We start from the raw sequence: 19,203 nt of genomic DNA, 5'->3' as shown, positions 1-19,203 counted from the left end.
TTAAAAGAATGAATGAATTGAAAGAGCTACATACTAGTACATGAAAGAATATTCGAAATACTTTTAAATTCAGTACAGTAGATGTCAAATTAAAAAAAAAGATCTTTTATATGTTCCATTTGTTAAATCCAAAAATTCTTTAAATCTAATAAATACTTTAAAGTATTTTATTATTCTTTAAATTCAAAAATTTTTAAGTTTGTTAATTTGGATATTCGTTATATTGACTGTCTATTCCTGTTTTTTTAAATAATTTTACATTTATTTGACATTAATTTGAAGTAAATTTGTTTTGCTCTATTTATTGTGGTTTAGAGAAGACATTACATATTTTAAACGTAGTGAAGAAAACGTTATACACAATATAAACTAAACCAGATCCAATACATATATATTCATAAATAACACTACAAACCGAATCGATTTAACGATGTAAATCTCCGTACGAGGTCACCGTACGAATACACAAACCTGAGAAGTTTATAAACTTCGACAAGTCCCTAATTTTGCAAAATGAGAGCTCTATCAGGTCTGTAAGAAAAGGAGCACCAAAGATTTTAAATTTTTTCCTAGCTAACGATAGACATGGACTCCTGAGATAGTGTGCAGTTTCATTCTCAATTGCATAGTCACAACCACGACAAAAGTCATTATAGGGTAAATCCGGTTTCATAGTATGCCTTCCTTGTGCGCAGTGACCAGTGACCCGTCAGTACCAATACCGTAGTGCTGAGCAGGTTACGACTTAGTTGATGAAGCTATTGACTGTTACGTTTCTTTTCCAGTTGGGACCAGGTCAATCTTGAGATCTAAAATCTTGGGTTCATCTGCCCAATTTTGTTTAGCGATGCTCTGAAATTTTACTTGTACTAATATTATGTACGTGAAGTATTGAAACTTCTTCTACAGACTTCTACAAAGCTAACCTTTTATCACTTATTACACTTTTATATAATTAGAAGAAACTCTCTGTAGCTGATTTTATTTTATATAATGTATTTTATAATATTATTATTAATATTATATATGTATTTCATAATAATAATATATTATTTTATAATGTATTTCGAAAACAGTATTTTATTACCGCCATTAACTTTTCAATTTTCAACCTTTAATTTATAACTTTTTTAATAGATTATTCTAATTTCTAATGCATAATAATATAATACAACAAAAATCAAATTTCAATTCTTTACCTATTCTCTTCGGAATATTCCATTAAAGAGCATATTTTGTTTCACAAGTTCTCTTCGCATTTACATTTTGAGATAACCGATTTGCTTATTTGTGTACGTATAATGTTTTATTTAATGAATTCAAATATTTGGGACTTTTTTTCGATCCCTGGCACTAAGAATCCAATGTGTTTTTTCGTTTTTGGGAGAAATATTTTTAAAATAAAATAATAGCAATATATGCCTCTAAATGCCTATTTTTATATATCTCACGGTGTAGTATAATAACTTGAGGTTTCTATTTTTTATATCTACAGCAATGGTTTTGTTTTTTGCTTATTTATTTTATCTTCTAAAAAATGCGTTCGCATATGGTTGTATAACAAATAATTTGCTGTTATCTTATCTTTGCAACAATTTCAAATTGTTTGCTTTATTATTTCTTTATAGGAAATTTGATCTAAATTGTCCTTGAGACATTTGCGAATATAATAAAAGTAACTACGAAAAAACTACTAATTTTTGAAATATATAAGAAATTAAAGGTTGTAGAAAAGAACTTTGTCACACTTAATATAAGTTTGCACTCACTTTGTGAAAGAAAAGTAAAAAATTATTTTAGGAATAAAATAAATAATATTATACATATTATTAAATATATTATTAATTATTATTATAAAAGTTTGAATTTATTTATCGACATGATTTTTTATAATATTTTCCCTTTTGTTAAATAATTCAACGTTTGTTATATATTTTTTTTATTTTCTATATTTCGGCTTTCCTTGAGAGTCATCATCAGGATCACGATCTAACATAAATTAATATTACTAAAACTATATATATGTCATCCTCTTTATTCTATTGATTATATTGTCTATTTTTTTTAATTTATTTTTTACTTTCTTTTATTGTTTCTACAGTTTTAGTTGAAACTTTACCTCTGTTAGTTACTAATTCCATGTTTTGCGATTATAAATAAAAATTCTTCATCGCTGTATTCCTATTAACACAGCGTCTCCACAACGTTATTTTTGATGTAGTATAAAACTCAAACGTTCATTCCATCATTTTTTTTATTTATCACAATTTCATTTTATTTATTTTACTTTATTTTATGTTGAAGCTATTTGAGCCAGTGCACTTGAACACTTTTACTCTTTATTAACTCGAGGTATCTTCAAAACCCCTCTTTACGCCTTGACTGGATTAATGTTTATCACTTCGTCAGACTTATTATTAATATTAATTTTAACAGACTATAGTTATTTAGTTTCTATATATAATTAATAGAAATAAACAAAAGTGTTTTTAATACATCAGCCTTTTCGGATTTTGTCTGAATGTATCGAATTTTATTACTGTCAGACAATATTAAGTTTTAAATGAAATTTAATATATCAGACTTAACGACCTTAGAAAAACCTGTAGGAAATATTTGACTTTTAATACTAGCTATTAGAATATTAGTGTTAAAACTTTAAAAAAAAAACGTAGAACAAATTTTATGTCGTCTTTTATAGTACTCTTTATATAATATTAGCATATGCTTGGTCGTATGTTTTATAAAAAAAATATAACAAGCTAAAATATTAATTGCAGCCATATATTTTTAAAAAAAGACATGTCGCCATAACTATTTACACAATTTTTATACATTGCATAAATTTTTTATTTCATTTAAATTGATTATAGACTATAATTTATATCTCATATTTTTAATAATTAAAAATAATCATATTATTATATATTACAGTTATAGTCTATATTGGTTTAAGTGTTTACACTACGATAACTCAATTAAAGAACAGGCAAACACAAAACAAATTATATATTATATAAACATTTTATTTATTTTTTACTAAGCATTTATAAAAATTTGTTAAAATTTACTTTTTAAAGTGATTTAAAGTGAATCTACGTCATATATTAGGGGTATTCAGGCAACTGATTAGTTGCTTAGTTGATTCAAAAACTTCATATAAAAAAAATTTAGCATTTTGATGTTAATCAGTTGCTTGAACGACCCAAAATGCGTAATCTGATTAGTTTGTTGTGTGTAAATGCCTTGGCAGCACTCGCATCAACAGCAAAAGCGAAACATACGTTAACAGTGAAAATTGTTTACACACAGTTCAAACAGCTGAGAGAGATAGCTAACAAATTTCTACACAAAAGTTCATTTTAAGTTATTATTACGACACTTGGGACTGGCAGCACTATTAATCAAATTTGTACTAATCTGAGAATCACCGAAATAGTTGATTCCCTGCTTAGTTTCATTTTTGTGTGCAAATTTTTGTTGTAATCAACTACTAAGCAACTAATTAGTTGCCTGAATACCCCTATTGTTTCTTTTTATCAACCCTTGCACCGTGCCGTTTTTAAATCTTTTCTAGATTACTTATTATTTTTTTAAATTCTTTTTATTTATAACAATATGTTTATACTTATATTTATAGTTAAATATTTTTTATATTTTGGATATACTATTTAACAAGAGTACAAAGGTGCATGCATTGACATGTAAACCAGATTCGTGAAAGTCTGAAGAATCTTCGCAAAATGGTTTGAATGGCTATGTATTCAATTCGCATATTTTTCTTGATTTGGATATTCGTTTTTTTAAATGTTAGGACTAGAAAATTTTTGTGTCATGTTTTTATTATCAGATTTTTATCTTCTGCAGTAATAATCTATAGGTATAGTCGTTTAACTCCTTGTCTTACAGTCTAATGATAACTAAGTGTTTTGACTGTAGAACCAAAATAAGTTTAAGGCTCACTATTATTTAATGTATTTTAAAATAAGCAGGGAATAATATTGAATAGTTGTATATATAACCATATGAATTTATTTTTTTTTTGCCAGTCTTTTATCTACAGGTCATTATCATTAATATTTGTCTTCGGTAAACCTGAGGTTTGCAAACGTACCCATTATATTACATTCAATGAATGAAAGGTCAACAGCATACAAAATATAAAAAAAATTACCCATATTGCTTTCTCTAGATATCTAAAGTTCTTCTTCTTCTATGGAGTTGTGCAAATTTGTTTTTGAACAAATTGATTGATATCAATGGAAAATTTTGTCTTTATTATTTACGAGAATTTTTGTATGAAAAATAGTTGCATTAGTATACCATTTAATGTAAATTTTATGTTATTATGTATATATATACTTACTACTTAATATTTTAAGAACAATTTTTAAAGAAGTTAACATTATTCAAATTATACGTATATACGCTTTTAATGACATCAATATTTAATATTCCAACGCTACTCTGTTTATCGACTAACTCAATCGCTACTTTGTTTTTTTTCGTTACTTTTCGTTTATTTTTCTGTTGTAATTATTTCATATTAAGATACGCTATTATTTTATTTAAATTTAAAATAAATTTAATTTAAAAGTTAATTTTCTGTTTTTTATAGTTTCATTTTTTTTAATTTTTATTTTTACATATTATTATTTTTAGTTTTAATTAAGTAAAGTTTTATTTTTCAAATGCCAAAATGCAATTTCGTAAATGCATATCATTTTTTTGTTTTCCTTTTTTTTTATATTTATAACAAAATAATAAAAATATAGTTTGTGCCAAGTAAGAAATAAGATTTTTAAAGTAATTGAAGTCATTTTGTTTAAGTTCGAAAGAAATGATTTTCATTTTGAATAAAATTATAAAATTTTTTTATTTTCCTAATTCTAAAAAAGTAGTTAAATAATTAGCTTAAAATAAGGTTTAATATTGTAGAAATAATACTATGGATTTATTTTTTTAACGTCATTATTATTTTTATTTACATTATTTTAAATTTTGCTCAACGGAACTGTTTTTAGAGTAGAAATTGGATGAAAAAACGATACTTGGATGTCTAAAAAAATGAAAGGCTTTGGGCCACTCTTGTAACCTATGTATTATTCCTCCTTTTTCCTATCGTGAATGATCCTCATTAGTATTGCTCATAAATACCGAGGATTTTATTTCTACATGTCAGTTATTTTATTATTTATTTTAAATAATTATGGCTCTATTTATTATTGTTGTCAAATTGGTTGTCAAAAATTGTTTGGTTAAAAATTAGTAACAAATTAAATGCAAATTCGAGTTACATATCATCATATCTACTTATATTTATTCATTTTATTGTTATATTTTATCATAATGTTTATTACCTATTGTATTGATATCTTAATTTTAATAAACTCGTGATCTAATGTTTGTCAGAAACAAAAATGACAATCATTTTTTATCTAAGAAACCTTCAAAATATTTCACCTTATCCTTATATTATATATAGTGAATATGTATATTCCATCTCTAATATAGGGTCTTGAAAAATTTCATATCATGGCGTATGAGTGATTTTTTTTACTTAACAAAGCACATTTTAAATTAGATATAGCTTTTTCTTATAGTACATATATTTATATATGTATATATATTATTTCGTTAAGTAATGACGTGTTAGCGAAACGTTAAGATTTAAATTTAGATGTATTTATGTGCAAAGTTTAAATTTTATTATCACAAATATTTGTGTCTATTAATGTAATGCCACACGTGATAATTAAATCACAATTTTAAAATCATTTAAAATTAGTTCTTCTAGTTGAAATTATTTTTAAAGCTATCGAAACAATTAAAATTATTATATACATATGTATTTAGCAACTGTGCAAACAAATAAATTAAAAATATTTATTTTGTGTACTTTACAGTTCTTATGATACTGTCAGTAGGATTTCTAATTCTATAGCCTATTCATTTTTTGCTTAATGCATGTTTAGTGGTTCAGATAAAAAAATTCTTCTGAATTTTATTTCTACGGCAGAAATTTTGCGTAACCACTTATATATAGCTTTATTTCCGTAACGACCTCATATTAAATGCATATAAATGCTAAATTTCTTTGCTTTTGGGTTAAGCTTAATTTCTTTTAATTGCTTTTCAATATTAAATATTATAAATAATTGAAATTTAAAATTTATAATACAATAACATTTAAAAACAAAATTGATGTGAAATATGTTCACAAATGAAAGATCAAGAAGAGATAAAATCACCATGGTTTTATTTTCAACGGTAACAACTACATGAAAGGCATTCTGCAAACCGGAAAAAAGAATAAATATTAATAAATAATAATTATCATTACTCTTCCAATTATTCCTATTCACCCAAAGCTTCTTTAATACTTCGATAGCTTTTCTGTAGAACAATATAAAGGAGGGGAAATAGTTTCTGCAATCACTTCTCTTATTTGAACCAATTTTTTAGGTTGAAAATTTAACTGTGGTACCTATGAGCCAGACCTGGAGAATACAGATGATGCGAAAGTGCAATTTTGCTATTGTTTTAAAACGCACCAATAACGTCACTATTGATTGTTTTTCATTTCTCAATGGAACCATGAAATAAACTACAGTGCGGATCCTAAAATATGAAGATCAAAAACTTTACAAGCGATATATTGTGTTTTTAGGTCACTCTCAATTTTTCTTTAACATTGTTTCATTGTTTTTAAATTTAGAAAAGTGTCCCTGTAACTTGTCAACTAAATGTGAAATATTTAAAAAAATTTGTAACATACGACATGACCTCTTTTTTTTAATCTTATGGATTTGGCAATATTGGGACCTTCTATATAACATCTTAAGCGAAATGTAATTATTTCTTCAAAATCTCCGATGTATTCTTTACTCAATACTTACAAACAGAATATAGTTTTTCACAGTTAAAAAATTAATATATTATTTTATTTTATTTAGAGAGATTTTTGAATAGCAAAGAAAGAAATAAAGGACAAACACAAAAATTTATTTTAATTTTATTTAAGTTTGGCTGACCATACAACGCTGTTTCGAGTATTGCCAAGTACTCTTCATCAGTGGTCTTTGGAATAATCGAATTTTTTATTTAATTAGTTTATAGTCCGTATATAATTTATTTGGACTGCAAGTGCCAGGCTTAGAACTTGTGCCTGACACAAGTGCCAGGCTTATTGTAATTTATGGATAGTACAACTTATTTACGCTGAATAGGCAAAATATCATGGTACTTATATTTGATCTTGTGTTCAAATGATACTTGAATTGAAATAATATGATACTTATTGTTGTGATACTACGGAGTAGCATTAGATCAGAGATCAACGTACGAATAACGCGGAATAGAATATTTCCCTTGAATAGAATTGAACCAACCTAACAAGTCTACAACTTTATCAAGTCCTGCACGTTATAGAATGATAGCTTTTTTAAGGACGGTAAAAAAGGGAGCCCCAACGGAGCCCTTTTTGATATTTTTTATTATTCAGCGATAGCCTAGATAGTCAGCCTAGACTAGTGTTTATAAGTTATTTAACAATTTTTAATTTTTATTTTTATATGGCGACTGCTAATGCCGGATGGATAGATTATTAAAATATTGAATCCAAGTATATTGATTAAAGCATTTCATAATACGTAACTTAAATCGTACTTGTAGGTAGGTCAAAAGTATGTTGTCATAACATAGAAAATAACTCTTTATTTATTACAAAAATTCATTTGAAAAAAATAAGTATAACTCAGTTCAAATCTAATTTAAATAATTGAATACATATTTTTTTCATGAACGTAATGCTAAATCCCTTCTTTATATATGAAGTAGTATTTATTTTATGTTAATAGTTTTGTTCCGGTTTAGAATTTTAGTTATTTGGTTTTAGTTTAATTTTAGTGTTTAATTTTTTTTAATATTAAGTATAATAAACAAAAATATATTATTTATTTTGTAAAATATATATGATATTATTATTTTTAAATAAAATACTTTTATTTTATAAAAGAAATTATATTTTATATTAAATTATTGAGAAACTTATTCATTGATTCACTCAACCATTCATTGTTATTGTATTTTCTAACTCTCATTTTTTCCCACCACAAACGTTTATTTTTCAATTTATTGTAATAAATTCGTTTCCTTCCTCTTTCTCGACAAGCAAAAGCGTTGGAAGAACAGTAGTTGGCGATTGGCTCTCTTCAAATGTTTAATGTTGATGCTCTACGCTTCTTTTGTTTACTTTGTTTTATTTTGTTGTATTTTCGCGCTTTTATTGTGTAAAACAAATAGAGAAATTACACATATTCCCAGCAACAACAACAAAGACGACAACATTTTTAAAATCGTTTAAGCATCATTATCTGTACCGGTTTGTTGTTGCTTCTTTTAATAATAAAAATTGTCACTGTGTCACATAAAATTCTGTGTCTGTTTCTATTTTTTTTTTTTTATTAATAAAATTGAATTAAGACAAAACAAATACGCATAAAAATTCTATTGTATATATGAATAATTTACATAAATTGCTATTGTGAAACTGTACATCTATACAAAAATGTTACATGCTTACAATATTAAATGTAGGAATATTAATTCTTTTAATTATTTTCAAATTTGTTATATATAAAAATAAATAAAATTTGTTTGTGTCTTAATACTACGTTTAGAGTGACTAATTAGTATAGAAGGCAACGGAATGGCAACAGCAAAAACGACAACAACAACAACTACAAACGTTGCAAATAATCAGTGAAATATATTCAGCCGTAAACAAAGAAATGAGACAGAAAATTTTAATCACAACATTATGAGATTGTTTTAACGTTCTTTACTCTTTTTGTTTTTGCTCATGCCTTTGTCTTTCTTTTTTATGATTTCAAACAAATAATTTAGCGAAAACACCCGTTCTTTAGCAAAACGACCTTGTGCACTACGTTATTTTAATAGTTTTAAACTAAAATAAATGCTGATTCTAAATATTCTAAATATTTTCGGTTTATTGTGCTATTAAAACATACACATAAATATATTAAACTCTTCTAAAAAGATATTCACATTTCCTTATATCTAAATAAATGAACAGTTTTTTCGTTTTATAAGAGAAAATTTGGAGTTTATGTAATGGATTTATGTATGTCATCGTAACAAGTTTATAAATGTGTAGCCTAAGCATATTACTGGTGTGTTTGATTTTTTAGCTTTTGCATAAACTTTTGCAACTATTTTTTTTATAAACTTGATCTGTATGTTTATACTTTACTATGAACTCCTCACAATTCGCGATAATTGTACACTTAAAATTAAGGGTTTGCACTTGTCAATTCAATTAGTGAATGGTGAAATAAAAGCACAATATAAAAGGGTTAGCAAATATCACAAAAAGTCTAGATTTAAGAATTAAATAAATAAAATTAAGTATAAAAATTTTTAAATTTAAAATAATATATAATATAAAATTAAACCCAACTCTAATTTAAAGTTTTTTCACAAAAAGTCTAGATTTAAGAATTAAATAAATAAAATTAAGTTATAAAAATTTTTAAATTTAAAATAATATATAATATAAAATTAAACCCAACTCTAATTTAAAGTTTTTTCTTATATTTTCAATTATTTGTTGATTATTCTTGCAAAGTTAAAAATAAAAATAAAACTTCACGAAATGAAGTCAAAAAAATTATTAAATCTGAAATAATATATAATTTAAAATTAAAATCAATTTTAACTTATATTTTTATTAACATTTTCAATCATTTGTAGTTTGTTTTATTTGAAATTTTTAATGTGAATTGTAGACATATATTCTGTTTGTTTTATTAACAAAATTGTTAGCACGAGTTAATTGTGAAAATACGTTATTTTGTATAGTTGAAATTTAAGCGTATGTATTTTAGGTTTCGAGGTACTATAATATTGATAAAAAATTGGCATAAATTTTATTTATATATATTTCATATAATAAGCAAAATCTTAAAGATTCGTTGGCTGAGTATGAATGTCTCTGTTATATTCTTTATTTCTAGAGTACATAGTATACTTTATTTCTAGAGAACATATGATTCAAATAAATCACCGTGCTTATTTACAACTTCTCTCATAATATCATAAAGTTAGTTAATATAAACATATGAATTTTTATATCAAAAATGTATGGAACAGCCATTTCAAAATCTCTTAAAAATAATTATTTTTGATATCATTTGTAAATAAATGTCAGTTGAAGACGGCAGTGATTATTATATTTATTAGAAAGGTTTTCTATTTGGTAGAAAAGTTTCGTAAAGTTGGGTCCTGAACAATGACTTTGAATAATTAAATACAATAAATATTTCTAAGACCACTGATGATGGGTATTTGACAATAGTCGTATGGCTGTATGGTCAGCTAAAAATTGAATTATTTAAAAAATATTATAAAACGAATTTTTGTTGTTATAGTTCACTACTTTTCGAAACTGCTTTTAAAAATAATTATGTAACTTACTCATATCTTTAATTATAATTAGACCATATATTTTGCATATAAGCGTATTACATAGACATACATATATATATGTTATCTATAGCACTCGCGACTATAACGTGGCTGTTTAATGGTTATTAAGAAGTTTTATTTTTTTGCATTAAAGAATTAGTCATCGCACTGCAAATCGCAATACATTTTTACTATATTTTTTTAAATAAAAAATTTTGAAAAAAAACTTAAACTTTCAAATAGTCAAAATTCTTATTTTTAATACACGTGATTAAGAATAAAAATATTCAACCAGTTACAATTAAACGTCACTACAATTAAAGTAACGAATATTAAAGAAATATGAGTATATCATATTGTTTTTTTACATTTTTTTTATAAAAACGATAACTAAATAAATAAAAAATTTTATATTTAATTATATATTAAATTACTTGCAAATTTGTAAAAATATGTGTAAAATAATTGCGTTTGGAGGTTTTTGAACTTTTTATTTGCTTTATTTTCGCATTTTTCTGTTTGTTTATTTTTTACTTTTTTGTAAACAGTTCTGTTTCTTCTCCATTTTTCTGCAGACAACTGCACTTTTCTTTTCTTTATCTCTATATATATATATTTTTTTTTTCAATAAAAATGCAACAAAAATTTACAACAAATAAAGCAAAAAGAAATATTAAAGTAATTTTATTAAATATTACTACGTCATTTGTTTACAATAAAGCAATGTCGTTGAAATTATTAAGTTTATCGATTGAATGATCGTTCAAGCTAAAAACAATTTATTTTTGCAAAAATAATATATAGAATACATGTAAAATTATACATGTATATAAAATTTATTGAAAACAAATAAATAAATAAATAAAACAATTTTTTGTTTGTTCGTAAAAGTAAAAACTGTACAAATTCTTTCCTTGTTCTTGTCCATTTCACAAGAATCGCTCAAATTTACACTATTTTTCATACGCTTAAATATTTATTAAGCAAAAAACAAAATTTTTTTTCGATTAATATAACGATAAACAAAAATAAGTAAAGAGAAGAATAACAATAACAATAGAAAAAAATTTCGATGAGTTAAATATTGCAATAAAGCTCTCTTTCTCTCATTTCTTCGTATTGTTTAGTTTTTTTTCGTATTGTTCAAGTTTATTCACAATAAAAAGCGCTTTATTTGTGATTTACTTATATACATGATTAGGAAAATAATCACCTGTAACTACAAACTTGCTCTTGACAACATAAACAATGCAAAAATTTCTTTAATTTATATTAAATATTTAAAAAAATTTTTTTGCATCATTACTTATCTTTTAAACAATTTCATCTAACTAAAAAATAATTCTAATAAATTATTAATATTTGTTTTATTTGTATATAAGAAAATATACATATATTGAAAATTATTTGTTACGTATACGTACCGCATGTTCGAAATAATACTAAATAACTTAATTTTTGTTGTTGCTTTGAATAAAAGAAAATTGATATATGAAACAAACACACAGTTATCTCATATGTATGCACCGGTGTTGTATTATGTGTAAGTTTTGTGTAAATTTTGTGGCAATGTGTGATTGTGTGAAAAAAAATCGTTTTGACTGATGATAGCTTAACACCCCCATTAGCATATAAGAATAACAAAAAAATATATTCATATATATGTACATATATATTATAAAATCACGTGTTAACTGTTTAATTCAAAATGAAAATTTAGTATGTTCTTTTATATATACCAAATATATGCCAATAAAATTGAATGCATAATTTTAATTTATAATTACACAAATTATGTATAAATAAATTTTGTATAATTAATTTAGAATCCCATTAATACCATCGTGTATAAGTCAAACAAAAATTTTCATTTCCTCTATAATCTTAAATAAAAAGTATGCGTGTTTTAACAAATAAAAAAATCTTGTCATTATTAATTTATGTTTATGTTATGTTAAGCTAATAATCACATATAAATTGATAAGCAGCTTAATATATTAAACGATTGATTTCATAATCATATTAATTTGTTTACTCTTTAAAATTCTTTTAATTCTTATCATTACTAGACACATAGACCATAGACCGACAATTCTATGACAGTTGATTTAAAAGACGCACCATTGTTTTTTATATTATTATGGTGCACTACATTCAGTTATCGTCCATATGTTTGTTCAGAAGTTTTTGTAGAATTTGATTGTTTAAATTTAAAATTGATACTGTAATTTATTTCCATTTTTTACAAATATAGAGATGAAAGTTTATAAATTAATTAGCTCCCTAATATTCTCTAATATTTTTATAATTGAAAAAAAAATGTATTTATTTATATATAATTTATTTATTTACTTACTCAAACCTTAAAATAGTATACTTAAACAAATATGGTATATACTAACTTTGCCACAATTATGCATCATATTTTTATTTATGATATATCGAAAAATGTTTTTCCATGTTCTTAGCATTTATAAAAGTGAAATTAAAACAATTTTTTTTTATTTTCCTTCATAATCATTTATATAATTAACAGTTTAGGATTTTTTTTGTTTTATTATCCAACAAAATCGATCTTAATTAGAGCAAAATAAAAACAAAAATAACAATTTTAAATGTTCTTTATTAGCTATTTCATCAATTTCAACATATTTTTACTAGATTATTATATTTCAGTTAAAAAAAAAATCACAAATTTAACTTTTTCATAAAACTTAAATCAAATATATACTTAAAGAATATTTATTTACTAATAGACGTCAATTTCTATTCCATATTAAAATAATTTTTTTTTTCAATTACGTCGTAGCCTTGGTAATATTATTTTAATAATAATTATTTGTAAAATTAAACCTAAAGTGAAAATTAAAAATATAACAAGAAATACGATAACTTAAAATGGAAATTAAAAAAGTAGCGTGCATATATAATGCATATAATTATAATATAATATAATATAAATTATAATAATGCAAAATAATTTGTAAAAATGTTAATGTAAAGATAATTCAAAAAAACAACATTGCTTAGTTCCTTTCAAAGAAATAAGGATGCCGATTTTTTGCATAGTACCATGTGATATATGACATTCAATTATGATAAAAGTATACGCACACTAATTTGTTATATATACATATATATATACGTTTTTTTTCCTTTGTCATAGATAGAAGCGCATGTTTGAATTTTGCTTATACAATAAACCGTAGCGTAGCGTACAAACCACTAACACAAATGTTCACATGTTAATTTAATAAAAAATAAATAAATAAGAAGAGCACACAACAAATTCTTTAACCCAGTAAAAATGACAACACAACAAGGAGGCAAATTTTCACGTAAATAACAATAGATATGAGAAGAAAAAAAAAGAATAAAAAGAAAAATAAATAAAATATAAAATGGCCGCATGCGTTAAAAGCAAACATTTAACAAATGCATGCATACTAACATTTTTTTAACCGCGCTCATATACACAAAAGAAATGGCTTATTCATGTGTTGGCATTTTCCTTCAAAAATAAACTACTTTATTAATGTGTATGCAATTTCAAGGCGTTAAAGAGTATAAACACACATATGCAATGTAAAAACGTATTTTTTTATGTGTTATTTGTTTAAAAGTAAAATTCTCTTTCGTTTGTTGTCAGTCGCTAATACAACGGCAATATATGCAATATCATGTTAAGCTTTTAGATTTTGTTGCTAGTTAAATTTGTTTATTTTTATACATGCAAAAGTAAATGGTGAACTTTTAAATTACTCTCTATTATGTTCATATGCTTCTCTTAATTGGTATTCTGAGCTTTTAAAGTTATATATCAACAACACACTTGCGTAAAATTTTTTTTTTATTTCCTTTTTGTCTCTCTGTTGAAAAGAACTTTTCTATAAACTTTTCGTAATATAGTTGTATGTATTTTCTTTATTTTGTTTTAAAGTTCGTGAGTGCGAAATCAAAAACAAAGATAGAAACGAAAATGTTATTACTACTTTCACTCACTGTTATTGTCTTTGCTGTATTGTTTTTTATTTTCTCCTAACAATATAATTAACAAACAAAACAAAAACTATTGTTGACAAAATCAATTTCTATGACAACTGAGAAAAGGAACAAATTCCTTCACATCGCTACTTTGCTGTTGCTTTGACAATTTTAAAAAATCATTTTGTTTGGCATTGCTAACTTACTTATAGTTTTTGCAAGTCTCCAGGTAAGAGAGGAGGACTATCACAATAATTTTTGTGTTAAATTTATTGAAATTGAAATTCGTTGTCAAAGTGTTATTAAGCAAGTTTGAAATAATAATTAAATTATTATTTTTATGTTTATTCAAAAATTATTATTAAATATAATTAAATAACTTTTTAATTTGTTTCAATGTAATTAATACATATATGTAGTTTCGTTAAGAAAATAATTGTAAATGTATTTAATATTTAATCGATTTACTGAAAATAAAATAATTTTTGAAAATATATATATATATATTTATATATAATAAAATAAATTAATATATAATAAAATAAATTAATGTATAATAAATTGCATTAAATTTTAACAATAATTTTCTACAATATTAAAAAAAATTATATGTATGTATATATAAATCGCAAAACTGTTTTATTTAATCATTTATAATTTGTGTGATGTGCAAACTTTATACAAAATCAATTATTTTGTCTCCAGAAGTTAGAACCTGTCTCCCATTTGCCTAGTTCCAAATATTTTGCTTCACTTTTCGATTTTTTTTTTTTTCAAAATAACCTTTCCTTTTACCAGACAGTAACTTCTGTTCATAGTTCTACTATAAAATATTTTTTTGTGCAGTGTTTTGCAGTTCACTAAATTTTTGTGTTTTGTACCCTAATCCTTAACGGGCTAGAAAGACGTGTCAGTGTCTAACTCACGTGGGTACCTAGAAAAAGAGATATCTCGAGCAACTGCTCTGCTTGTCCGGGCTTGCTAAAGCTGGCACTCTACCAATACTCCCATATTGGTTTCCCACTAGCAACAGCCAAGTTGTTAATCAAACAGCCTTAAATAGGACACTGTTATGAGCTAATGAGACCGATATATCTTAAATGGTAGTCTTTTGTATCAACTGCGCAAGTTGTCTTTAAAAATTTTTTTGTAAATCTTATCTTGTGGTATTTGACCAAAAAACGGACTTTTATATCTTACTTGACCAGAAGAGGAATGAATATCTATCACCACCAAAATCACTACATAAAACAATCACAAATATTAATAAATAATTTATTTTTAATATGGATATGTATGTGGAGGTTATTGTTATTTTAAAAATGCTAAAACTAGCTTTATTTGTTTTTTTTTCTCTATGTATTTATAAAGTTTTTAAAAATGTAACAATACTTTTTCTTTATTTCGTGTTTATCTTATCAGGTAATAATTTATCATTCACAGAGGTACATAAATTCCTTAAAAACTTTGAATATTTTATTTCTTTTATATCAAGTGCGTTTTAGTTGACAACTAATATGCTTATTATTTATATCACATAATACATAATATCAAGTAATATATTCAATAATAATTAGTATTAGTGTAAATATATTTAAATTTCATTTTCAGTTTTTAGATACAGTGCAGTTTAGATTTAGTATCATTTATAACAAACACTTCACGACATCGTTTTTAGTTGAATATAGTACCAAGGATAGAATTATATGTCCTTATATATATTATATATATATACATACTAATATATTATTATTGGTATGCTTATATTATGTTTTGTATGTAGAATATTAGTTACTTATAATCATATCAAATAAACTAGCTTTTGGAATATAAGAGAATATGATGAACATATAATTTAGTGCTACTAAACGGTGGGTCATACTGATTCTTTTATGTTTTCGTAGATTGATTTTATAATAGTCCCTTTTGACAGCAGCGAACAGCACTTAAGCGCGGAACTCGAGGAGTGGTTTCGGGACGTTTACCCGGATATTCTTGAAACCAAATAATTATTATAATGTATAGTAGTTTGAATTATATTAAATCACATAATTAATGTAATGTCTGAACTATAATTTATAATGCTTTATTATATCAATTTCCAAGTTATATATAACTTGTTTTTAATTTTTTATTGATTAACTTACTGCATTTTTTAGGTTTTTATTAAATCAAGTCTATTGGATCTGTAAATTTGTTATAAAAAAGTGTTAAAAATTGTTTCTTTTATTAAGTAATATTTTGTTTTAAAAGACACGTTTTCTAAAGCCTGATACTAATTTTTAAATGTTTGTTTTTACCGCATTTTATTGATAAGATAATTTAGTGGTCATGAATGAATGCAATCATATCACAATTATAAAATCTTTATTACTTATAATTAGTATAAATTAATACAAATTATGTTTCTTCGCATACGAGGTCGGTCGGCCTTATGCTGAGAGAGGAAGACAAAGATAACAGAAGAAATAAAAATAATTTTTAATCATATATCTTTATATGATATACTACTTCATACACCTTGAGTTTTTACAATTAATACATGTTATTTTTTTTTTTTTTTTCTTACAGAATGTCGCCTGACAACCCAACACAAATCTTGACTACTCATGATTTGAGCAATTTACGTTCTCTTCCAAGTGTGACAACAGCATCAATTGCAGCAGCAACAGCAGTAGCAACAACGCCAATAACCTTTGGCAGCAATCCGAATCAAAATCAAAATAACCACAATAATGTTGTATTATCAACAATACCATTATTTATACAACAATCACCATTAGTATCGACATCAGCTACAACCTTAGCTAACAACAATAACAACAACAACAATCAACAGCAAAGAACTATATCAACAAATGGTTTACGTACAAATACTAATATAAATAATTTATTAGCAGCAGCAGGAACAAAAGCAACAATTGTAAGCACGAATAATAATCACAGTAGCAGCACTATTAAGAACGGCAACAATATGCCAACAACTTCGAAATATGTTTTCTTGCAACAAAATGGCAATGGACAATTTACCACCTTTGAAGGCACTACAACCACCGTAAATAATAGCAACAATACAAGAAGCAACAACAATAATGTTGTAAGTAACAATAATGTTGGAAATATTGTATTGCTTGCAACTGAACCAATGGAATTAACAGGCGGTAGTCATACAGAACAGCAACATATTATCACAACAAGTAGTGGTGATAATGATGAAGAACTACGTCCACTTGCTTGGCTAAATGATACAAATTTAATAAAAGGCATTGTTGCAACATCAGCAACAAATATTATAGGAGGCGCACAGCAAAGCAATTCCGTTAATAATAAACGAACCTTAGGTAGTAACATTTGCATTGTTAACGCCAGCAACGCGCATGATCTTATTGAAGAATTACCACAGCATGTTGCTAGTGAAGAACAAGTTGCTACCACTACATCAACGGGAAATAACCAAAATGATTTATCAGAAACTCAAATAACAACACTTAGTGTAAGCGATTTTCAACAACAATTTATTGCAAGTAACAAACGTTTCGGTTTAACATGTTTGCCACTTTCACAACAAGAAACAATCAGTGGTGCAGCACCAAACGCTGTTACAATTAAGAGGGAGCAACAAAGTCTTTATAATAATATACCAGCAATTGATGCTACAACAACTGTGCATGTGGGACCAAGTGGCACCACAACTCTAGTGGAGTATAAATCAAATGCAAGCTTTATGCCAGCTCAGCGACAGCTGCTTAGCAACAATGTTGGAAATAATATTGTAAACAATGCCACAACAATAACTGCAACTAATTTAAGCATTACCAACAATAACAACACCACTACCAACTCTAATAACTATGTGCCTTCTTCGTCTAATTCAACAACAACTTCTTCCAATACAAGTCACAGTCCTGCTACATCTTCTTTGCAAACAAACAAAACTGTAACGCTTCCAAATAGCATTCTTACAGCAAATACCTCCGCAACCAATGCTAATAGTAACATAGTTGCTAATAGTAACAATACCACTAACACAGTTTATCAAGGACAGAAACAACATAGTAACGGTACAACAAGTACAAGCACTACACATCACCCGCACAAAAAATATTTACGCGAGAAAATGAACGTTTTGGATCACGGTGGTGGTGGTGGCAGTACTGGAACAGGATTACCCTCCGCAAATGGTGGGATTTCAACAATAACTGTTTCTTCACCTGCATCGTCGAACAACTCAATGTCATCATCTGCGTCCTCAACTCCTTCCTCAACTGCAGCTGTTAATGGCGATAATAGTCCAATATCAAAATCCTTCTTCTCTTTGGGCAATATTGGTATTGCCGCAATGGGAAATCATTTCTCAAATTCATCGTCTCACTCGGTAGCAGCATCATCGCCAGCATCTTCAGGTAGATAAAAATAATTACCTAAATTTTTTTTTTATGATAGTATTAGCATTTTTTGTAATCTGTGTTGATGCATTATCCTTGAGAATGCTAAAGCTTCAACAAATGTGGTATTTGTGATATACACAAGCTTAAAGATATTTAGATATATATAGATTTAACATTTAGAGAATTTGTATGTTTTGCCCAGGCTTTTTATATTTATGATCCTAACTCTCGAAAATAATGGTTTATAATATCAAGTTTTAGGTTCTAATACGCGGTGTGCATAATGGGTGTCGCATTTATGAACAATGCAATAGAATACGATTATGTCATCAACTTTTTAAGT

General features: G+C 25.5%; 1 protein-coding gene across 2 annotated transcripts in view; it reads left to right on the top strand.

The window, feature by feature from the left end:
• Positions 1–19,203, top strand: part of LOC119669490 (uncharacterized protein DDB_G0283357-like) — a 36,078-nt gene that overhangs the window by 5,050 nt on the left and 11,825 nt on the right. For both annotated transcript variants that reach the window (XR_005251614.1, XM_038079395.1), the window contains exon 2: positions 17,044–18,875. Coding sequence is in view for 1 of the 2 variants with exons in the window: in XM_038079395.1 (XP_037935323.1) it covers positions 17,045–18,875 (1,831 nt within the window). In the remaining variant the exon portion in view is untranslated. The remainder of the gene's footprint in view (positions 1–17,043; positions 18,876–19,203) is intronic.

This window comes from Teleopsis dalmanni, chromosome 1 (genome assembly GCF_002237135.1).
Source record: "Teleopsis dalmanni isolate 2A chromosome 1, ASM223713v2, whole genome shotgun sequence".
NCBI classification, from domain to species: domain Eukaryota; kingdom Metazoa; phylum Arthropoda; class Insecta; order Diptera; family Diopsidae; genus Teleopsis; species Teleopsis dalmanni.
The sequence above is the reverse complement of the archived record's forward strand: the minus strand, read 5'-3'. Positions and strand labels throughout refer to the sequence as shown.